This window comes from Primulina tabacum, chromosome 11 (genome assembly GCF_025594145.1).
Source record: "Primulina tabacum isolate GXHZ01 chromosome 11, ASM2559414v2, whole genome shotgun sequence".
NCBI lineage: Eukaryota > Viridiplantae > Streptophyta > Magnoliopsida > Lamiales > Gesneriaceae > Primulina > Primulina tabacum.
The window spans coordinates 37,068,223-37,090,886 of record NC_134560.1 but is presented as its reverse complement, the minus strand read 5'-3'; the positions used below and the strand labels follow the sequence as shown (position 1 = coordinate 37,090,886).

General features: G+C 32.8%; 3 protein-coding genes across 6 annotated transcripts; all 3 read right to left on the bottom strand.

Moving 5' to 3' along the window:
- Positions 1–6,648: 6,648 nt before the first annotated feature.
- Positions 6,649–7,676, bottom strand: LOC142519276 (glycine-rich RNA-binding protein). 2 transcript variants are annotated; one of them, XM_075622242.1, is made up of 3 exons: positions 7,468–7,676; positions 7,026–7,230; positions 6,649–6,971 (listed from the first exon to the last, which is right to left on the bottom strand). In XM_075622242.1, the coding sequence occupies exons 1-3, from the start codon at positions 7,573–7,575 to the stop codon at positions 6,868–6,870; spliced, it is 417 nt and encodes a 138-aa protein (XP_075478357.1). In that variant the 5' UTR covers positions 7,576–7,676; the 3' UTR covers positions 6,649–6,867. The 2 variants fall into 2 exon arrangements, with proteins under 2 accessions (XP_075478357.1, XP_075478356.1); XM_075622241.1 differs by having other exon boundaries at positions 6,649–7,230.
- A 1,788-nt stretch (positions 7,677–9,464) lies between these two features.
- Positions 9,465–17,370, bottom strand: LOC142518139 (phenylalanine--tRNA ligase alpha subunit, cytoplasmic). Of its 3 annotated transcripts, none has more exons than XM_075620836.1 (19): positions 17,239–17,370; positions 16,413–16,673; positions 15,732–15,854; positions 15,263–15,352; positions 15,064–15,120; positions 14,356–14,411; positions 14,110–14,202; positions 13,774–13,864; positions 13,228–13,265; positions 13,100–13,138; positions 12,359–12,435; positions 12,201–12,285; positions 12,034–12,130; positions 11,468–11,564; positions 11,022–11,093; positions 10,535–10,601; positions 10,337–10,462; positions 10,109–10,163; positions 9,465–9,860 (listed from the first exon to the last, which is right to left on the bottom strand). In XM_075620836.1, exons 2-19 carry the CDS (start codon positions 16,557–16,559, stop codon positions 9,810–9,812), a joined length of 1,461 nt encoding a protein of 486 aa, XP_075476951.1. In that variant the 5' UTR covers positions 16,560–16,673; positions 17,239–17,370; the 3' UTR covers positions 9,465–9,809. The 3 variants fall into 3 exon arrangements, with proteins under 3 accessions (XP_075476951.1, XP_075476953.1, XP_075476952.1); XM_075620838.1 differs by having other exon boundaries at positions 16,413–16,651; XM_075620837.1 differs by having other exon boundaries at positions 17,243–17,364.
- A 943-nt stretch (positions 17,371–18,313) lies between these two features.
- On the bottom strand, positions 18,314–21,926 carry LOC142518944 (NADH dehydrogenase [ubiquinone] iron-sulfur protein 8, mitochondrial-like). Its single transcript, XM_075621804.1, has 8 exons — positions 21,776–21,926; positions 20,938–21,034; positions 20,173–20,226; positions 19,983–20,074; positions 19,650–19,763; positions 19,071–19,138; positions 18,885–18,996; positions 18,314–18,798 (listed from the first exon to the last, which is right to left on the bottom strand). The coding sequence occupies exons 1-8, from the start codon at positions 21,827–21,829 to the stop codon at positions 18,703–18,705; spliced, it is 687 nt and encodes a 228-aa protein (XP_075477919.1). The 5' UTR covers positions 21,830–21,926; the 3' UTR covers positions 18,314–18,702.
- Between the last annotated feature and the right edge of the window lie 738 nt (positions 21,927–22,664).

Here is a 22,664-nt window from a genome sequence, read left to right as displayed (position 1 = left end):
TTGTGAGACAGATCTCTTATTTGGGTTATCAATGAAAAAATATTACTTTTTATGCCAATAATATTACTTTTTGTTGTGAATATCGGTTGGGTTGACATGCCTTATAGATAAAGATTCGTGAGACCGTTTCACAAGAGACATACTCTATTCTGAAATGTGGAGAATCGAAAGAGCCCATCAGCGTATGGTCACTTGTGGTGAATATATATATATATATATACTATATACACACACACACACTAGAAAAAGAGGCCTTTTGGATGCAACAAAAGTTCAAAGAATTTGGGTGTGATCGATCCTTACTATAGCTACAAGTTGGCAGGAGTACCCCAAATCAATGGTCCTCAAACTGATCAGCTCAAAATCTTGAACTCATATGATATTTTTAGTAATTTCGGAGATACTTTTATACTAAGTCTTAATTTAATTTTCTTAGGGAAAATTATATTTTTGGTCGTATAAACACACATGTTTCATTTTTATCGGTCAATTCATTGTAGCTGATAGTTTATAATTTTTTTTTCGATTTTATTCGTTTTTCATCATAAGTGCTAACATGACATCGTACACGTTAGTCAACATTATTCGAATCCCACATCAGTAGTTTTGGTGCCACATGTATAATCAGTTTTATATGTCATATCAGTACTATGATAAAAAAAAGATTAAAACTGAAAAAAATACAACTTAAATTAATTAAAATTGATAACAATATAAAAATGGAAAATGTGAAAGTAAGTAAGAGAATATTCTTATATTCAACTTCTTCAAGTCAACGTGGGGTCTCTTCCAATCACCATGATTACATTTATAGCCATTGTATTTAAAAATTTAAAAGGATGGAAAAGAAAATTCACTTCAAAACACCAAAATAGCTTAGTATGAGTATCTTGCTTTACATATATTAATGTACTTACGTATTCGTAGTGTGTTTGTATAATATTTTGTATAATTCATCTTATTTATATTTAAATGAAGATCAAAATATAATTATAAGAAATAGTGAGAGACTTCACTACAATTTTGACATATGAATTAAAAAAATAAAAAAAAAGGAAAAAAAAAGACTCAAATAGGAATTAACATACAACTTGATTGTTAGAAAACAAAAACTTTATCTACTAAAGTACATGTGAATTACATTAAAGTTGTAATACTTTATTAATTTATATAATTTTTATCCGCTAAAGTACACGTGACTTGCATTAAAATTTTAACATTTCATTAATATATATAATTATTAAAACAGACAATGACACCAAAAATTAATTACTATCTATAAATGTGCTAGCGTAATTGAGACGTGGCACTATACATACAATAAAATCGTGGATTAATTAGAGGCTCTCGCAAATGATTATTTGAAAGCTACATCTTGACGAAGAATATCTTCCATAAATGAAAGATACTAGTGAGTCGTTGAGCCTATATGTATGTGTGTGTGTGTGTCTATATATATATATATATATATATATATATATATATATATATATATATATATATCACACTCAAGATTTATAGAGTGGCCCTCTATCTAGCTACTCACAAGTTGGGGTAGATGAGGGACCTTCATTTTATGCCTAAAAAAAAATATTGGAGGGATAGATATTCAAGGCTACCCAAATTGCCATATATTCTTAGGATCAGAATCAAATATTTATCGAATCACTCGTAAAGTTTAGTTATAGTTGAATTCGAGTAAAATATTACATGTTGTGTTCTAATTGAAAAAGATAAACCCTTAAAATTGTATTGTTTGATCTGATTTAATGCCACTGACAAAATTATATTAATTATCCCTTTCGTGGTTTACAAATTACAAAAAATAAAACTTTGCTTCAAATCTAGCAATAAAAGAGAAGGGGGCAATGGCAACTTTACAATATATATAGTATCGTGGATGTTTCTTTTCGTTTCATTTATGTGTGATCCCGAGAGAAGGGACGAGGGGATCGGAAAATAATAATAAATTATTATGTTATCCCATTGTTAATTAATCGTATTCGATCAACCATTCGAGTCCAATTTAAAATTGATGAAAAACAAATATCTAATTAGGGGACGTGTTTTATGTAGAATATTATGACATAGGCAATTTTTTATTTTTTTTCCCGGAAAGAGTTATCATCAGGCAATAATTGATCTTGTGCGACAATATCCCGTGGTTTGCCTTGAGTATTGTTCCTTGGAATTTTAAAATTTTTGGTTTGACGTTGAAAATATTTTTGAATCTCGTATGATTTAAAATTATTCATAAGACATTTAGATTTAGTTTATCCTTGTGTATTTAACGCTGACTCCTAACTACACCGATGATTAACTGGTAATAGATCTTGTAAAAATATCTATGAACTTTCTTCAACTTTCTAATCAGATCGACGATCAGACAGCGTCCGATGGAAGGTTGTTCAATGCATCATCAAATGATAACTCATATGTATGAATAGACATCCTCATGCGTTTACATCACAGATGCAAGTCTCAAACTCGAACGATTTGTATCCTTGTTTTAGACGAATGAATCGACTATGAATATATTTAAAATATACAATACACTTCTTAATGAATTTCACGATCCACTAGACTCGTGGGCCTCATGATACTTATAGTATATTCAAGTACTTTATCTATGCAGCTTGCATTAGTATATATATAAAATAATTATCATAATTGTATAAAAACATAAAATAATATTATTAAAATAAATATTATTTTTATATACGAGCCAATAAATCTAAAGCCACAAGTTAGCTCGCTGAACACCCACTCTAACAATATCTCACTTGCCCTGTAACCAACTATCCATAGATCTCAGACCCATTGTTTCACGATGCATCTCAATCAATGGCCTCGTGGGGGCTTCGTTAGTGGATCAATAATGTTATCTGCAGAGACAATTCTCTCTGCTGATATGTCTCGTCTTCCCACACTCTCATAGATTATGTGGAATTTTCTCAATATATGTTTAGATCGCTGATGAAACCTTAGATCATTTGCTTGCGCAATGACACCAGTATTGTAGCGGTATGCCGAGCCAATGACAAATACATATGGAATGCGAATCATTGTTTCTACCTCATTATCAGTCTTAGGGCACATAAACTTGGATAGGGTTACATCATGAAACATTGAGAAATATCTTCTCTTAGACTCTTCCATAATCTCCTCAGTATGAAATCGATATAACTGGATTTGGCGAGCCCTATCATCCTATTTGATCTATCCATATAGATCTGTATTGCTAACACATAGGATGCTCCACTCATATCTTTCATGAATAATTTACTAGATTATCATATTTTAGTTGATTGCAACATCTCTACTTCATTCCCAATTACTTATCAACATAAAATTTTAAGAATTTCAATGCACTACCACTAACTTTCTTGTATACACAAGGTTCCTCGAGATTTTCAATAAAGTCAAACTCTTTGATAATGTTGTTAAACATGATGTTCCAACTCTTCGATATCTGTTTGAGTCCATAAATGAATCAATGAGTTTGCATACTTTATGCTCGCTTTCTACTTATGTGAACATTTCAGGTTGAGACATATAAATCTCTTTCTTAATGTCACCACTAAAAAATGTTGTCTTCACATCAATCTGTTATGTTTCATAGTCATATAATGCTATTATGATTAGCAGTATCTTAATAGACTTGAACATCGAGATTGTATAAAATATTTCTTCATAGTAAATAACTTGTCTTTGAGTATACCTTTTTCCTATCAATATAGTCTTAAAGGTTGTTACCTTCTAATTCACTCCAAACTTCCATTTGTAAATCAATTTGCATCATATAGGAACAAATCCCTTAGGTAGGTCAGGTAAGGACCATACTTGGTTCGAAAACATAGAGTCTATCTCGGACTGTATGACTTCAAATCATTTAGATGAATCAGCACATAAGAAAAAAAAGAAACGAGCATAAGAGCAGAAGGCATGCCCTTACACGATTAATTGGAAATCGAGTACTAACACAAGCTCTACAAATACCCAGCAATTCTTCGAAAATATGGAGAGAAGGGGAAAGAACGCATTCTGCAGTGTGCAATAATAATTTTCGATTCCCTAAACCTTGATTTTCAAGAGGAAGTGAAAGTAGTTAAAAGCTGGTTTGTGACAAGAAAGGAGAATTCATCTGGGAATGGAGGGTTATTACGTGAGGTAATGAAGGTGACTGGGGAAGAAAATGAAAATTAAACACAAATATTGGCAATTACTATTGCCTTCCATGTGACTACCTGTAGGGACCAATTTTTATTGGAAAATATGGGGACGGTTTTGGCACAAGAAATACATTAAGACTAAACCGGGATAGGAGAAACAATACTAAACGAGTCTCCGATTAAGAATCTAGGCAAAAACTTGTGTGAGACGGTCTCACAGGACGTATTTTATGAGACAGATCTCTTATTTGGGTCATCCATGAAAAAGTATTACTTTTTAGGATAAGAGTATTACTTTTTAGTGTTAATATCGGTAGGATTGACCCGTCTCACAAATAAAAATTCGTGAGACCGTCTCACAAAAGACCTACTCAAGAATCTGTTACGATAACATTCCTAACTACGATTCAATTCGACTGATGGCTCACCACGATTTATCTCATCATGTTGAATGATTTAGTGTGTACGCACGCTTTTTTAGGGTTTCCATGGGTTTCTTGATCAAAATATAAAAATTGTTCGAGATTGGCTTTCACAGTCGATGAGGGTGATTCTTTGAATTAACAGAAGGCGGGATTCGAGGAGAGAAATTCAACGATGTTCGTTTTTGTGTAAATAAAGAAAAAAGATTATTTTATCTTGTAAGGATAGTTTGGTGGCTTCCTGTTGCTTTGTAACCTAGTTATATATATAAGCTTATTTCTCCATTTTTTAGTAATAAACTTTCTTTTATATATTTTTGCAAATGACTTGTTTTCATCCATCTGTTAAAGGGATTTTCTCCTTTTATTTCATTTTTCGATTACGGGTTTATATTTGGAATAGATCTTTTGTGAGATGGTCTCACGAATCTTTATCTGTGATACGGGTCAATTAACACTACCGATATTCACAATAAAAAATAATACTATTAGCATAAAAAGTAATATTTTTTCATGGATGACCCAAATAAGATATATGTCTCACAAAATACGACTCATGAGACCGTCTCACACAAGTTTTTGCTTTAAATTTGCACCACGAAATCTAACTTTTCGAATTAATTCGTCCTCCAGTTATTATTGTCACCATATTTTTGGGGCTAAAAATTAAAATTAGGTCGACAATTATCTCAGGTCACATAAAAAAATGCTAACTCCGTTATTATTACATATAACACCGAATGCATGATCAGCACAGTTTGTTACGAATTTCATGATATTTTTGGATCAAATTAAAGATTACTCAAAAGTTAGAACTATTCAGATAGTGTTTGTAAATGCTTAAAAAAATGATTATGAATTAGTTCTGTAAATTTGTAAAAGAAACGTACATAATCAACTTTTTAAAAAGTTTTTAAATGAGTTTAGGATGTAATCAAATAAATCTTTATTTTACTAATTTAAATTGAATTAAAAAAATTATTAAAAAAACAAGTATTTTAAAAAATCATCTGATCCCAAATTTATTTATTTATTTATTAAATGAATAATCCTTTAGATTTGCGGTAAAAGTTGAACTCTTTCTGTCGGAGAACATTGTCCTTCTCAGGATGCGAGAAATTCAAATTTAAGTGTGTGAATTCTTTGTAGACATAAGAAGGAAACGCGAGAGAATTGTATGTAAAATTGCAGTGAAATGCGATACAATGAATATGGGAGAAATTGGAAGTCTCTCTCTATATTTCTAAAAGTCGTAATGTCATTTCATGAATATATGCGACTTTTTCGCCTAATCAAATTCGATTCATTCTGTCTTCATTTGGTGATCCAAATATTATGGTGTGATGCTTCTGTCAGTTCATTTGTCACCAACTAGTCCGGAATATTCTTTGACGAAGATCTACACCATCATTCATTTTAAGTACCGTTTTGCAAATGCTTAAAAAAAATTTGATTACCAACTTTTCCTTTACAAAATCTTTCAAATTTGTAAAGACAAAATCCGCTATCATCTTTTAAACCATTTGCAAATACTGATCGAATCATCTTGACTGTATCTATTCATGCACTTTTCACGCGTACTTGGATCTGATCAACATGCATGTTCTTTGATCCAACTGTTCCAATTTCAAACACAATCCTCGTCACCTATTTCGATCCGATCACACTCCTTCACCAGATGGTTTCTTCAATGTGACCCCAATTTAAAAAAAGATATATGTCTATTATGAGACGATCTCACGAATCTTTATACGCGAGACATGTCAATTCTACCGATATTCACAATAAAAAGTAATACTCTTAGCATAAAAAGTAATAATTTTTCATGGATGACCCAAATAAAAAATTCGTCTCACAAAATACGACCCGTAAAACCGTCTCACACAAGTTTTTGTCATTAAAAAATATTCGTCCTACATTCAATTGTATTTTGATTGCCGTCGTACAAAATGTATAAATCTGATGTAAAATCGAGGATAAACAAATTTTATTACAAGACTGAGGAACTTTTCTTTTCTAAAAACATGGCAATGAATTTAATTTATATATATATATATATATATATTATTCAAAATATATTCAGTACCTAATCATTCAAACAATGATGGTTGAGGACTAAAATGCTAGTACATAATAGGGTCCAAATACAATATGAAATATCTTTTATAATCAATCACATTAGTTTCTCCATCCAATCCAACGGTAGAAAAGCAGTAACTCACATCGACGGTCAAAACACAATAATGCAAACGCACTTTGCCAAATGTCGGAGCCTAATTCCTCCAGCTTCCATCAGAAGCGCCGCCGTTCCTCGAGTACCCACGGCCACCACCACCGCGGCCACCACCATAACCACCCTCACGACGGGCATAGCCTCCTCCACCTCCACCTCCACCTCCACCATAACCACCCTCGCGACGGCCATATCCACCCCCACCACCTCCATCACGGCGAGGTCCACGGAAACCGCCTCCACCTCCACCTCCGCCTCGGGACTGAGCTTCGTTAACCGTGATGTTGCGGCCGTCAAGGTCCTGACCGTTCATACCCTCGATGGCGTCTCTCATTGACTGCTCGTCCTTAAACGTCACGAATCCAAAACCCCTGGATCTTCCAGTCTCACGATCGTTGATAATCTGCATACACAAATCACAAACCAAAACCATCAGATCCAAACAAAACAAAACAAACCAAAAAAACTGAAAAGCGATGATTCGATCTTTGCCTCCGCCAAAAAGAGGTAGACAGAACGTACCGTTTCAGGGCAAAAAAGTAACAGAAACAGTAACACAGTAGAAATTTCAGTAGTAACAGTAACAGTAACGAGATTTTAGAATGAATCGGTTGAATCCCGATCTCTGTTGCAAACGGACCTTCGAATCGATCACATCTCCGAATTGACCGAAGGCATGCTCTAGGCTTTGATCGGTGGTTGCCCAAGCTAAACCACCGACGAAGCATCTGAATTCTGAATCTGCCATTGATTTTGTAGAACAAAGATTATGATGGAGAGCGGGCGGAAAAGGGTATTTATACTGCTCGAGCTAGCCAGGTTTCGCGGGGCGCGTGGGTTAGGAAGGATCTCGAACACTATGTACATTATTTTATTAAAATTGAGGACACGAAAATAATCATTTGTTTTTTAACTTTATTTTTATATGATATTAATATTATATTTTTATTTTTAGTTTTTTTTAAAAAAAATTCAACACACTTTTATTTTTATTTTTTATTTCAACAATTTAAATATCAATTTAGTCCCTACATAATTTATAAAATTTCATTTTAATCCATCTATAATGATAAAAAAGACTGTACATACACATCACGTGTACAAAATAACTAATATATTATTTTGTAAAAGATGATTATATGTAATTTTAATTTAAAATTCTAAAAAATTGGAAATTAATTTAATTTTAATAAATTTTTGAGGAAAAACACTAAAATAATTCAACGGTGAAAAATAGAAAGGAATCAATCATTGTGGAAGGAATATTTGGCTCACATACAAAGTTTAGGGAATAATTCTTTTCCTTTTACTTTTGTATAACATTATATATATATTGAACAATTCTAGTTCTTTATATCTACACTATATTCGCATAGTAAAGCAAAAGTATATGATAGTAACTATATTTTGGTGAATTTATTTTTCTTAATTTCAAAATTGTTATTCATACATTTTAGTTAATAAAATTAAATAATAATACATACAAATTTTTCTTAAACTTGATCTTATTAAAAATGGCAAAATCGTCTTTCAAAAGATTTATCATGTTATAGTTTGTATGATAGGAGTGTTAGGCAAAAACTTGTATGAGACGGTCTCACGGATCGTATTTTGTGAGCAAGTATATCTTATTTGATTTATCCATAAAAAAAATATTAAGAATATTACTTTTTATTGTGAATATCGATAGGATTGACTCGTCTCACAGATAAAGATTCGTGAGACCATCTCACAAAAGACCTACTCGAAGTGTTATTTACACTTCAAAATATGTTAACAAAACTACACGCTAGCTATAAGAGAGTGCTTGAATTTTTCATATTTTATAATTATAAAAATGATTTTCATAAATTTCATGTTATATTTGATTTAGTTCATAGAATATTATAATTAAATCAAGAATTTTAAGAACAAAATATACATAAACCATAATATTCATATAATTAAGCTACACAAAAATCGTATGCATTCGTAAATACTTATATATTATTAAAATTAAGAAGCTTAGAATAACCAATTTTAATGTCTGATTTGTTTTTTAATAAACCAAAAAAAAATTATCTAATCAAATTATAAAAATTATTACAAATCTTTTTTTTTAAAAAAAAATTTATCATTATAATCTCGATTTTTGTTAAAAAAAATTATTTAACAAAAAAAATATTAATATACATGAATGTACCACGTGCCAAGGACAGTATATACATACATACATATATATACATACATACATATATATAGGATATTATTTGCAAAATATTTTTTGGTTTTCCTAAATTAATAATTTCTAAAAACCTATCACTCATATTTTTAAAGAGAATAGTATATATAATTATTTATAAAATTATATTCTAAATAAATCAAAATATTTTAAATTTATTTTAATTTCTTTCTATATATAAAAATGATCCTTTTTTCTTTGCACACAGAACGTGTGTAATTAAATGCTAAGTATATATATTGAATCATCAAATTTTAAGCAATCTTTTTATTCAAATATCAAAACTTTAATCTACTCAAATCTTCAACTGATCGAATAAGTGATAATCAAACGGGAAAAGACCCACAAGTTGAGACCAATTGTAGGGAAAATTTCATAAATCTCTCCACTATCATGTCGAACATCAAAGAAGCTCGAATATAAATATCCATAATATATGAGAAATACTGATCGTTTGAGAGATCAGAATTGACAATATTACAAGAAAACAAATAAGGATCCTTTTTAATCTTTAGGAAGATTTTGTTTTTAATTGTTAAAAATCTATGGGAAGATGAAAGAACAAGGAAACAAGGAAACAATATTTTTCAAGAACAAGGAAACAAGGAAACAATATTTTTCAAGAACAAGGAAACAATATTTCTTTAATGCATGGATCCATTTTAATCTGGCAAATAAAAATCTAAGCAGCAAACAAGAATCTAAGCAGCAGATAGAAACTGACATGAACTCAATGGGTGAACAAAGGAGGAGCGAGCGTCTTAAATACCAAGGCGACACAATGGATTTCTCTTGATCAGACTAAGATCCACCTGCAAAATCAAATATATATTCGTATCATCAAGAAACTGCAAAATCACCCCAAGTATCATTCTTATCACTACCGGGGGGTTGTGTCGGATGAGGTTTAATTTGACAGACAATGTGACCTTAATCTTGCTATATATATATGTATGTATGTATATATATGTATGTATATAAAGTTTCACCCTTCGAATTTTAGATTCACCCCACGGTAAATTTATGGCTCAACCATAGAGCAAAAGACAGTTTTACGCACCTTGTGGCCGAAGAGATCTCTGATGTTATCAATTCCATACAGAATCATTGTGGGTCTGTTAAAAAAAATGATCCGAAAGTATTAAGACAGCAAGACTTACGTGATAAGAATTGACTATTCAAAAAACTGCAATTGAATTAGAAAACAAAACACGACGAATAATAAGAAAACGATGACATAACATCATTTCGAAAAAATGAAAACGTGAGGCTGTATAAAAATTCCTACCTTTCAAGGGAAAGACCCCATGCGATGACCTGGACATCTTCTGGAAGCCCCATAGGAAGAAGCATCTCTGGTCTAAACATGCCAGAGTTTCCAATTTCGACCCATTTCTGTAACCCTTCATGATAACTGACAAACAATTTTAGTTAGAGTATGTTACAATGTAAAGATTTAGCCATTTGCTGATGCTTTGTTTCTGACCTGAAGATTTCCATGCTGGGTTCGGTATATGGATTATATGCAGGTTTGAATTTAAGCTTGGACATACCTGAAATGGAAAGATGGAAGAATCATAGTCAGCAATCTTGATTAGAGAAGCTCTTAACAAAACTACACATTTTTCAGATACAAAGCTTGTTTATAAGAAATGATGTGCGGTATTGTTCCTTCTAAAAAACATGTAAAAAAGCCAAAGTCAAGAAGCCAAAATAAGTGGCATTTGCTTCTCTTTAAATTATTTAAAAAATCGCTATCATATACAAAGCATAAAAACGACTACTGATTTTTAAAAGGAACCCATTTAAAATGTTCTGCTTCATGATTGTTTTTAAAGCCAAGTACTTCTGTACACAAACTCGCTCTTATTATGTACACTAAACGTTAAGCAACCTTATCTGAGTCAAATCTTTACTTCAGTGTTGATACAAGATCCTATTAAGCTCAAGTCCAAAGAACACTACGTATTTACCAAGACGAGAAAAGAAGTCGTGGAGAACTCCTATCAAATGCCCAAGAGTAAGTCCACGATCACAAATTAACCCTGCCAACCATAAGACAGTTTCGTGTAAGCATAGAAAAAAGTGAAAACCACCATTCAGCCAAAAGAAACAAACATTAGCTATAAATGATTACACTCCGGACAGCAAACATAAATGGTCACAATTCCCATTGCAGGTCAAAGAAAATACAATCTAACCGGATAGCAAAGCTATCAGTTACAAAGAAAGGGAAGGTTCCAGTTCACAAAGAACCCATAGAACCAAAGAAAAATTGTGTGTGTGTGTTGGCAATAACAAACCTATCATCTTTTAAAGGTCACACTACTGCAACCAGAACACCTTTATGTTTCCTCTGCAGCTAGAAAATGATTAACATCATTAACAAGGTGTGGCTTCTTTATAGAAAGTGGGATACCTTCTATCTGGTGGAATTCAGCAAGGTGAGTTCGATCTACAGCTTCATTTCTGAAGACCCGATCTATTGAATAGTAACTTTTCGGAGCAAATGTTCCCTGCAAAAAGAATGATCAATCAAGAAATAGAAACATGTAGCAACTAAGAGAATAACGTGTATGGACAGACCAATCTACAGAAAAGATATACCACAGAAGCGACAAAAGGAAAGGGAAAATAAGACCTTGACGGAAACATAAATAAGTCGGTATCTAAACAACTTGTATCAAAAAAATTTACCCAACATCTCAAGGAGTAACTTATTAAGGCAGTCCTATGAAGTAAGAACAAAGTACTTCAACAAAAAAAAACTGGTGCTCAGAAACTAGCCGGTAACCCATTGATAATTTTTTTCTTATTTTTTAGATCAGACATCAAATTATACCCAAGGGTTCATGAAGGCTCAGCAAAAAAACAAATATTGAGGTATCATAGTCTTGCAGTATGCACAAGTAAAAAGGAACGAAATAGAATCATCCAGCATAGGTGAAATTTTAGAATGCCATGCCAGGTAAAATAATGGTTAACCTGCGCAAGTGCATAAAGCATCCGGGAGGAAACAGCAGTAGTATGAGTTCGAAGAAGATTCTTATTGGCTTCTTCTCTCTTCCACTCATAGCCATACCTAGTGACAACAGTTACATTTGTTACTCACATTAAAAGATGGAACCAGAAAAAGGTTAATGATAACCTACCCCCTGGATCCATAACCACCAGATTCATGAACTTGTTTAACCCGCTTGACGTAATCTTCAGGTAGTGTTCTAGTGGTTGAGGGCTCTGTAAAATATCAACTACTATCAGAAAACTTAAATGGATTGCTGCTAATATAAAGATGAAATTCTGAGCAAACCTTTCAGAAAGAATGTATCGTGTGAATCACGAGCAGGATGTTGTTGTGGTTGGAAAAGAGCATCAAAGTTCCAGAAGCTGCAAGCTCAAGCAAGTACTTATGAAATGTTACAGCACATGAATTAAGAGAAATAATGCAAGCAGAAACAGCAAGCTCAAGCAAGTACTTATCAAATGTTACTGCACGTGAATTAAGAGAAATAATTCAAGCAGAAACAGCTCCATCTTTCTGATAGATGATGCAATTAAAGTATATCTATTTACACCAAAAAAATGGAAGTGCAAAAGCAAATTGCCATCCAATTTTTTCAATTTTCTCAAACAGTGATGATGGCAACAATATACAAGCTACAACAATCTAAATTGATTTTTCTAAGGGGGAAACCAGCATTTATTTCATAATATCAAATGTAAGGGATGGAACAAAAATAGTGTGATGGCTTTTTGTTTTCTACTTTCACACGGATTGTTTTTTTAAATTTTTTTTTTTTTAAATTCAACAATCCCAAAGATTTAGTTCAGTTTAAGCTTTGGAAGATGAGTAGAACTGTTGCCATGTGGCAGCACCAACTATCGCAACCTCGTCTGAATGAAAACTGATAAAGCATCCTAGACAACAGTAAACAGGATTCAACTTCTCTTTTAAGCTCTCTAATTTATGATTTTTAAAAGCACAGATATAGATATAAAATTGAGCTTCACTAGGAGCCTGCAATAGAATCAGAAGATTGAGGTCTTGCACCTGCTCTCCACAAAATTGTTTGTCGGCATCTCTTCAAACCTGCAAGCCAAGAATGCCATATCAGCAACAGTCGCCAAATTAGAGGATTTTGCATCAAACTAATTCATCAAAAAATATCACCAACTTACCCCATTTGAAGAAATATCATCTGAATTTGGCGACGTACCTTCAAGAAAATGATATTAAATAGCAATCAATAAATTAATGACATATCAGCGAAATACAAGATTCACGAAACATCGTCAGATAAACTCATCATCACAAATGGCGAAATCACGTAAGCAGCAGATAATTACACCATTTCCAAAACATTATTAATGATAAAAATTTATTTACAAATATGTATAAACTTATATATAATTCCCAACTTCTTCCATTCAAGTGCCTTCAAAAGGAAGACAAGGCCAACGGAAATTGAAAACAAAGCTCAAAATTGGCTTCGTTAGTTGCACAAGCTTAACACTAGTCTCCGTGTAAAAAAAAGTAAACGAGAAAAACATGACTCAAATAAAAGTAAACCACGAACCTAGCCTTTACTGAATCAAAATGCATGTGAACTAACAGAAATGAATTAACCTATTGACACTTTTACTTATTATGGAGCCTATAAATTAGCAGGTCACTAAAATGAGTGCAAAAGAAGAGACATAAAACAAAAGGTACTGTAACCATGCCTTAAGTAACGGATGGAGACAGCCACCTTCAGTTGGCTGACCCTTTGCAAGGAAGTTATATTCTTTAAACTCAATCTCTTTCCAATCGCCCCTTCAAAGAGAAGAAATTAATATCAGATAATAAAATTAAGAGTGAAATGTAGTCCGTTTAAAATAATGCAACAGTAAGAATAAGGACCACATAACATTTTCAATTTTTCTAGGACAAGAAGCATCCATAATCATTTTTCAATAAGAAACTGTCTGGATATCAACATAGCATAAACATGCAGGAGACCATAAAGCGTAGTCCTGTACATGACAACAGCCTGGAAATGCACGAAGTAGATTAATTACCTCAGTAGATTCTCACGAGTTAAGTCAGTGGCCACCTTTTTCCTTTTTGGAGTGTACTTGGGACCTTTCTTTACAGAATAGCCTTTCCACATTCTTGTATCAGGAAAATAGTTGTAAATCAATGATAACAAAAATAAAATCTTCCATATTTGGAAAGTCTGTAGTCCAAATAACATGAGTCACATATTTATACTAAAAATGGATAATGCCAAAAGTGAACGAGAAATACAAAACAAGCATATTTACTGAGAACTAATGAGCTTTCTCCGTTTGAGAGCATCAATATCGTCAGAGCCGATTGCCTGCAATTTAATTAATGGGTTATAAAATTAGACCTTAATGAGTAAGGAAACTGAATTTTGTTTCAGTTTTATGCGTTTAATGAATGACAAAGCTACACACTAATACATTTTTTAGAGCCTAATAAGTGAAGCAGAGGAAGAAATAGATTTCAAAATTGTCTCATCAGAAGTCCGCTAAATGAGAGAATGCTTATATATTTAAAGCTCAGCATCAGGGGGAAATATATTTTGAGACTCTAGAAATAAGAACCTGTGGCCAACCAAACACATATTAATTTCAATTACGTACATTCAAAGCTTGAGGCTGCCGATTGCATATTTAGATAAGATAGCTCTAAACATTTTAATCCATTGCATTCCATATGGTTAGCGTAAGATGCAACTAATTCTGAATACTGATAAGCAACCTCACAAAACTTTAATGATAGGATGCAAGAGGAAATACAATTGCACGGTCATACATCCATAGATACACATAATCATACATGATTTGTTCATGTCCACAAACTTGTGAAGTTTAATCAACGGCTTGGAATCCACGAGTTCGGGAATACATTAAAAAACACATGCAGTCATATATGCATGCAAGATGTTAATATACAGGAGTAAAAGGGACAAAGAAGATCTGAACACTTAAAAATTGTTAACTCACCTCACCATTTTGAATTTGTATAAGAAAATCCCTCACTTTGTCATCGACACGGTCGACCTAAACCAATCGCCGAAGCAAGAATAGTTCAGCATGACAAGAACTATCATTTGTTTTCAGAAATAAATAAGGTCTCACGTGCACAAAGTCACATCTATTTGTCTAAAATAATTCTTAAAGCTCAGTTTTGGTGGAGTATTACCTTTCGTGACACCTGCAACTTTCCCATCTCTATCCATTTGTTTTTTATGGCCTGTTGGGTACCTATTTTGTAAATCGAGGGCTTCAATTTCTGCATTAGGGAAATAAAAAATATTCAAAATCACCAGAATTTCTTCCAAGTGTGAAAATTAAGTTGATGGTAGCGACTAGTGAAACACATCCACGGCCAGCAGGAAAGGGAGAAATAATTGAAGTAATTACGCAACTGAAGCCATAAAATACTTCCAAGAACCAGTAAAATTTATTACTACGTGCAATCAGAACTTCAACTCAGTTTAAAAAATATTTGAAAATTTGGAAGTAATTTACTAAACAAGTACCACATTGAAAGAAACAAATATATTGCATGACTTTTGATAGTGTAAAGGTTTTTTGTCCATAGACAAGTTAGTTATTGAATGCCAGTCAGCCAGCGTGCCAGATAATTGATTGTTCCATACTTCCATTACCTGTAAATTTTCCCTAGCAATGCCCTCAGGTGGCACTGCTAAAAAGAGTTGTACTTCTGGAGACCCGTCCTTGGCATATGATTCACCCTCTTGGGTGAGAACCCATCTTTCCTTCTTGATATCCTGCATAATTTTTCAAAAGCGAACATTGTCAGAAAATTCCAATAATTTCCAACAAAACCACCGATCCCAGGACCCACACTGCAACTGACATAACATATATATCCCTAACTTGAATTCAACTTCATGTTATTAAAAAGATGTTAGAAAATGTTGCTTCCAAGAAATCAGCTACATTTCACGAGACAGTTAGCATACATATCAACACATACATAATCCAAACAGTTCCAACATCATAAACAAGAAACGCAATACGTAAATTGAAGGACCAAGCATCGTGCAGTCCTTGAAAATTCCCACCAAGGAAAATAGGTTGTTGAACAGAATCCCTTAATCTAGATTTTACTAAATCTTACAAGATATCACACATAGACCTCTTCCTTTCCTTTGATTTCACATGCATTCAGATATACAAAGAACTATAGCCTTAAATAAACATTGACTACAGCTAATATAATGACTAGGCATCGAGCTCTCGATAATTCAAGCCAATTGTGTACTGCTCTAAAACTGAATAAATTGTCACAGAAAACAATGGAATATGAGGTTAAAAAGCCTGACCTGAGCATCAAGGAGACGGAAACCATTCAGACTTTTGATAACATTAACAATCTCATCATGACTGATTCCTTTTTCCTCTGCAAATTTCCCAGAATCTGAAATTTCCTCATTCTTTTCCAGGTATCCTAACACGGCTTCTTCTGCCATCGCTTCTCACGTAATTGCCCGCGACGGCAGAAGAATGATTATCACTTCTGCTGCTGCAGCTCGTACGATGATAGGACAGATTGACAAGTCCTCTGTTTGGTAAGATGGGATTTCCTAAGATTTTAGGATATTTAGAATAAGAAAGATGGTTGTAAAGGATTTTGTGGGATTTTAAGACAAATAAACGAAATCCGATTAAAATTTAGTTTAACTTTACCCTTCAAGCTCTTTACTCTTCATGACGAATTTAATAAAACATCATTTGTTGAAATTATAATGCTATCTCGCTTCGTAGAAATTTTCCATTGCCTTTAAATAAGCTTCAAATGTTATAATAAATACATACATTAACATTACGATAGGACTTTATGTTTATTTTCTATACTTGTTGCATACTGATTAAGATAAATGACTTCCTTGAAAATAATGCTGCCAATACATCAATCATTATTTCATCAATTAAAAACATTAATTCACATCCTATCAATTAATTTGAGGAAAGAACTATAAGATTACTAGGGAGGACGAAAACCTGTCAACTTTCCAAAAAAATCTCGATTTTTGGGATATCATACAGCAAAATTCTGTTATTTGATTAAAGCATTATTTGTTCGTAGAGTATACAATGAATAGATATTTCAGCTAAAAAATAAGAATTAAGAAAAAATTGTGCACTAACCAACCGCCGCCGTCCTCCTGCTGCCGCCAGAGCACGCTCCCGTTGTTGAAGATGAACTGGCGACCGTAGTTTCTTGTCAGCCACTTAACCCTTGACGGCCAATTGGGCCTTGTGGGCTTTTACTGCAGCAAGCGTACCCAATCACAAAAGAAGAAAGGGTTGCTCAAAAATTTTTATAAATAAATAATAACTAATTATTATAATAAATAAAGTCCATGTATTTTTTCTTCCTCGAATAACAAATATTTATAAAATATTTTTTATAAAAGTTTTCACCAAAAAATTATTAAAAAATTTAGGTTATTTTAAGAAAAAATATGTGTTTGGACAAAGTGACAATTATTTTATAAAAATGTTTTTATAATTAAAAAGATGTCTGGACAACTATTTAAAAAAAATTATATTTGAACAATTATTCTAAAAACAATATTTTATGGAATATCAAGATATATTTTAATATATTCTTGCAATCAAATTAAGACATTCAAAATTCATTAAAATAATTTTAAATCCCGAAATCAATTATTTGTCTATCAAAATCTTATTTGCTGACCATAATTAAACGTGGGATGAATAGCTCGCTTTCAAGGGACTCATCGTACACATCATGGGTAATATATTGTACCGTATCGTATCGAAAATTATATATCATATATCATACCGAAAATTACGGTATAAGAAAATTCATATTGAATCATACTGAAATTTTCGGTATATACCGAAAATCGATATATTAAAATTTCGATACATATAACCAACATACCGGTTATACCGAAATTGTACGATATATCGAAAATTTCGGTATGATATCAAAATATACCGTTCTATACCGAAAAAACCTTATATTTTTAAAAATTTATAAATTTATTATTTTAAAATATCATATATTTAAAAAAATTATATATTTTTTCGGTATTTTGGTATATACCAAAATTTTCATATTGTATACCGTTGACGTACCGAAAAATTCGGTATTGTACCGTACCGTACCGAAATCTTCGGTATACTGAAAATTCAGTAAATTCAGCATTTTTCGGTTTGTATACCGAAAATTTGATATTTTTTCTCATCTCCGTTAGACATGATCTAATTACTACTATTCAACAGAAAATGAGACCTATTTCCATCCACCCGTAGGCCGCAGTACGCAAACTTTATTGGGCCTTGGTAAATTGATATTTGAAAACAAAATTACATAACAAGGTCGGTCTGGGGGCAATGTTGAAGAAACAAAGAAACTAAAACATCCCAGACAATGTTAACACAATAACAAGAAAATCCCCTCGACCGTAGAATCCCATATCAGGCAAGTTTAGAGTATGTTTATGGGAATGACGTTCGCTAGCTGGTGGGCGATACATAACGCAGGAGAGTAAATAATCTTCCTTTATTAGACAGTTTTTCAAAAACTTCAATATCCTTCTGCACGTCCATGTTTTGGAGATGATGGAAATGAAAACTAAATCAACGGTATAGGCTTTCGGATCGGAGATTCTCAGCAATCTCAGTCTCCCAGCGGTCACCATTTTCTAAGAGCTTTTCCTTGTCATATAGAAGTTCCTATTATTACATTCAAAGAATTATGGTGTGATTAGTGTTGTACTCAGATATGTAGTCAAACCGAAATTAAAGTTAGAAGTTCAGACCTCATGAGTTTCAGTAGCGAATTCAAAGTTGGGCCCTTCAACAATTGCATCGACAGGGCATGCTTCTTGGCAAAATCCACAGTAAATGCACTTCGTCATATCAATATCATACCTGCAGATCAAAACTTGTATTAGTGTGATCCATAAGTAGTAGTCCGTGCACACAAATACAAGATACAACCATACCTGGTTGTCCGTCTGCTCCCATCTTCTCTTTCCTCAGCTTCAATGGTGATTGCTTGAGCAGGGCATATCTGTACAAGAATGGATATTCCATGAACTAAAATTGTAATCAGCGACAAGACTATATAAACATAACTGCACCAGAAGCCCCCAATGTATACAATGAGTTGGAACTGAGAATATTTCCAGTAATGTAGATTATTTAGAAATATGACAATCAAGCAACAGACTGACAGAAGCCACGTTGAAGTCCAGAATCCCTATGCAGATATACATGGCATCTCCCCAAAGTTTATGAATAACAAAATATGAGTTACATGAGTATTTTTTTGAAGAGAGTATAAGCAAGGTAGAAATAAAAAAAATGTGATTTTATATGTCTGAATTTAACTTCTTTAGAAAATGATGAGATAGCTCTTTTTCACTTTTATATCTAAAAACAGAACAGCTTTCTTGATTTTAAAAGTAAACCATTAAACAAAAGTCAACTTCAAAAGTGTTTCTTAAACTAATTATAAATGACCCTAGAATACCACGATTAAATAAACTTGAGCAAAGGGAGTGATAGAATCTACTACTAACAGCTTCACATAGTTTACAAGCAATGCAGCGTTCCTCTCCAGTTGGATAACGCCGCAGGGCATGTTCTCCACGAAAACGAGGACTCAGAGGACCCTTCTCAAAAGGATAATTAATCTGCAGAAGGAAAGTAATCTCAGGCATTTATCTATCGACTAGAAATACCAAGAGCCAAGGCCTTTTTTGTAAGAGACCTTGTCCTGTTAATACACAGTAATATGCTTTTCCTGTTCAAAGCCCAAAATCCCCAGCAATGCACTTTAGCCAAAAACTTTAAAACAAAGAACCTGAAACCATCCCGTGATAAAAAATAGGGTGAAAAAAGAAAACACCTACAGTTACTTTCTGATCAAAGAAGTATTTGAGTGTCAGCGACAGACCTCGAACCATCTCAGTGAGAAATAGAGTATTTATACTCCTCTCAAAAACTACAAGTAGGTAGCAAGGAGACAACCTTTAAGATTTTCCGGTAAATAGTCAAAAACAATGAACCAAATATAGATAAAAGATGTAAAACTTTGTTAACCAGAACTCCAGTCCTTTGATATCTCCTTTGCAAGTTTCTGTCTCTCTTCATCATCTGTAGTTTAAAGAGCACAAAACAAATTAAAAATCAAAATGTGAAACTGTCACGGTTCTTTTACATATATTTAGCGTTAATCAGCAAAATATCACGAGTATCTTATGACTTGAACTTGATGAAGATAAAACTGCATGCTGAATCAATTGTTTACGAATTGTCTGTGATCTGACATTTACAAGAGAATATGCACAGCCGAAAGCTACTGTATCACCACTGTCACTGTTCTTTTACATGTATTTAGGGTTACTCAGCAAAATATCATGAGTATCTTATGACTTGAACTTGATGAAGATAACCTACATGCTGAATAAATTGTCTGTGAATTGCCTGTGTTTGAGATGACATTTACAAGAGAATATGCACAGCCAAAAGCTACTGTATCACCAGCTTGCTATTTGTTCTATACTGATCTAAAGCAAAATGAAAATGGCAACAAGAATGATATTCACGAGGAATTACTTTTCCTTTCATGTACAAGAGATCAGAGATCAAAATTGTAATAATAATTCCATGTGTAAATGCACAAAGGACCATGACAAAAGCACTTTCACCCTGTTCAGTAGCACCATTTAATATTTGCCATTCATATCTCAGTATACAATCATTTGTTCAAGTGTATTATACACCAAAAGCAAAAGTCAATTCAATGCAGGAAATGATTCAAATTTTTTTTATTGTAAAATGATTCAAATTTTTCGTAATAAAAACCTTTATCAGTAGAGAATGACTGCTTTGTGGCAAATGAGCGCTCATTGTATGTTGCTCCAGAGCAGTTGGTTCCTTTCAATGTTTGCGCTGCCAAAGCCTATAGTTTCGAACCCCAAATATATTAAGAAAATACAAAATATAAAATCTTTAGTATAACATCCTCCTTACTGATGAATTTATCATGATAGAAGGTTTGACTGTGAATGCAAGTCTAGTTAAGACTTTTGGGGCACAGAATAGACAGACAGCGTGAGCCAGCATTATTAACCGTCTACATAAGATCATGCAAAACGACCAGCCAACAATTTAACAACGATGGTATACAAAGGGTAGGCAAGGTTAGAACACTTGCAATAGAGGAATAAAAGATTTTCCCGTCCATCAAAATAAATAGCTAAAAAAAATACCTAAAAAAATACCATGAAATGCAATATCCAAAAAAATGAAATCCCGAGTCCAGCTGAGATGCAAGCAAAATACTTGCATACTAAACCCAAACTACCCGTTTTTAATGACCACGAACTAATTTTAATCCTAATAACAGCAATTCCAGATAAATGAGCTAAACTAAACTGATCAGAGCACTGGGGCTCTATCAAATCGAATACGAGGATCAGAAATCGGAATTACAATTTAACCAAAAAAATCAAGTGAAAAATGTACAACGATCAGCTAGCTCGTACTGATTTAATTCCTTAAACAATAGAAACGGCATCGGAATAAACGAAATCACATCGAAGCAAAACTCAACCCTACAGAACGACTCGAATCAAAAATCAAAACGACATCTTCTCATCAACGAAATTCGAAATTGTAATACCACACGACAGAGACTTACTAAGTGACGAGCGCGAAAAGCGGACACGGATTTACGAGCCAAGGAGGAGGCCATATCTCTAGGCGAAACGAAATTTGGCTAGCTACTGTTCGTCTCGGTCACGGGCGGTGAAGGCTCGCCTTCTTTTTCTTTTTGTTAAATTAGAAATTGTTATTTTTTGAGATTGTTGTTTGTTAAATACAACTTACTTTTTATTGACAGAATGTATTTTTACTTGGAGTAAAAAATATTTTAGTACATAAATTATTGATGAACTGTTATATGAATTATTACAAATAAATTAATTGGTAAATAATATTATTTTTATTTTTCAATTATATTATAATTTTATTGTTAGATTGATAAACGTAAAAAAAACTTGATTTCGATTATAACAAAAAAATTTATTTAATTTCTAACATATTGACTCGAGTGCGAAGTTGCTATCTTAAGTTAGAAGGTAAAACTCGAAATCAACCAAATTAAAAATCTGACTAGTTACAATGTTTCGACTATATCTCATAATTCGATGATGCAAATGACAAAATATCAAAACGAATGAATAGAAAACACAATTTTACATAAGTCGTGTATCACAACATCTTAGTTTGTCTGTAGCATTATTTAGGCGAAATATTAGTAATCAGATTGAGCTGATGGAAACATAAACAACAATCAATCTGAATAGAATTGTTCTGGTATTTTGGTCATATCTCTCAGCTCCATAATTCAAATAGGATGATTCAATATGAATTACAAAGCTAAGAGGTCAATCTACAAATCATCTTTATAAGTCAGTCTGAATCGGGTAAGAAGAGGCCGATAAACTACGATGAAATTGCTGGTTATGCACATAATGAAGAACAAATTCCAGATTGTTAAAAGCATGATATGTCAAACATATCTTTCT

What these genes read in the sequence shown, in the direction of transcription:
- LOC142519276 (XM_075622241.1), bottom strand. Translation starts at nt 7,575, where the DNA reads ATGGCAGATTCAGAATTCAGATGCTTCGTCGGTGGTTTAGCTTGGGCA. An exon ending in GAGATGTGATCGATTCGAAG is followed by an intron (nt 7,231 to 7,467) that starts GTCCGTTTGCAA and finishes TTGTGTATGCAG; the next exon opens with ATTATCAACGATCGTGAGAC.
- LOC142518139 (XM_075620836.1), bottom strand. Translation starts at nt 16,559, where the DNA reads ATGGCAGAAGAAGCCGTGTTAGGATACCTGGAAAAGAATGAGGAAATT. An exon ending in ACTCGTGAGAATCTACTGAG is followed by an intron (nt 13,865 to 14,109) that starts GTAATTAATCTA and finishes TTCTCTTTGAAG; the next exon opens with GGGCGATTGGAAAGAGATTG. An exon ending in GGTGGTTATGGATCCAGGGG is followed by an intron (nt 12,131 to 12,200) that starts GTAGGTTATCAT and finishes TGTTGTCACTAG; the next exon opens with GTATGGCTATGAGTGGAAGA.
- LOC142518944 (XM_075621804.1), bottom strand. Translation starts at nt 21,829, where the DNA reads ATGGCCTCCTCCTTGGCTCGTAAATCCGTGTCCGCTTTTCGCGCTCGT. An exon ending in GTCATTCTCTACTGATAAAG is followed by an intron (nt 20,227 to 20,937) that starts GTTTTTATTACG and finishes TTTAAACTACAG; the next exon opens with ATGATGAAGAGAGACAGAAA. An exon ending in CTTGTAAACTATGTGAAGCT is followed by an intron (nt 19,139 to 19,649) that starts GTTAGTAGTAGA and finishes ATTCTTGTACAG; the next exon opens with ATATGCCCTGCTCAAGCAAT.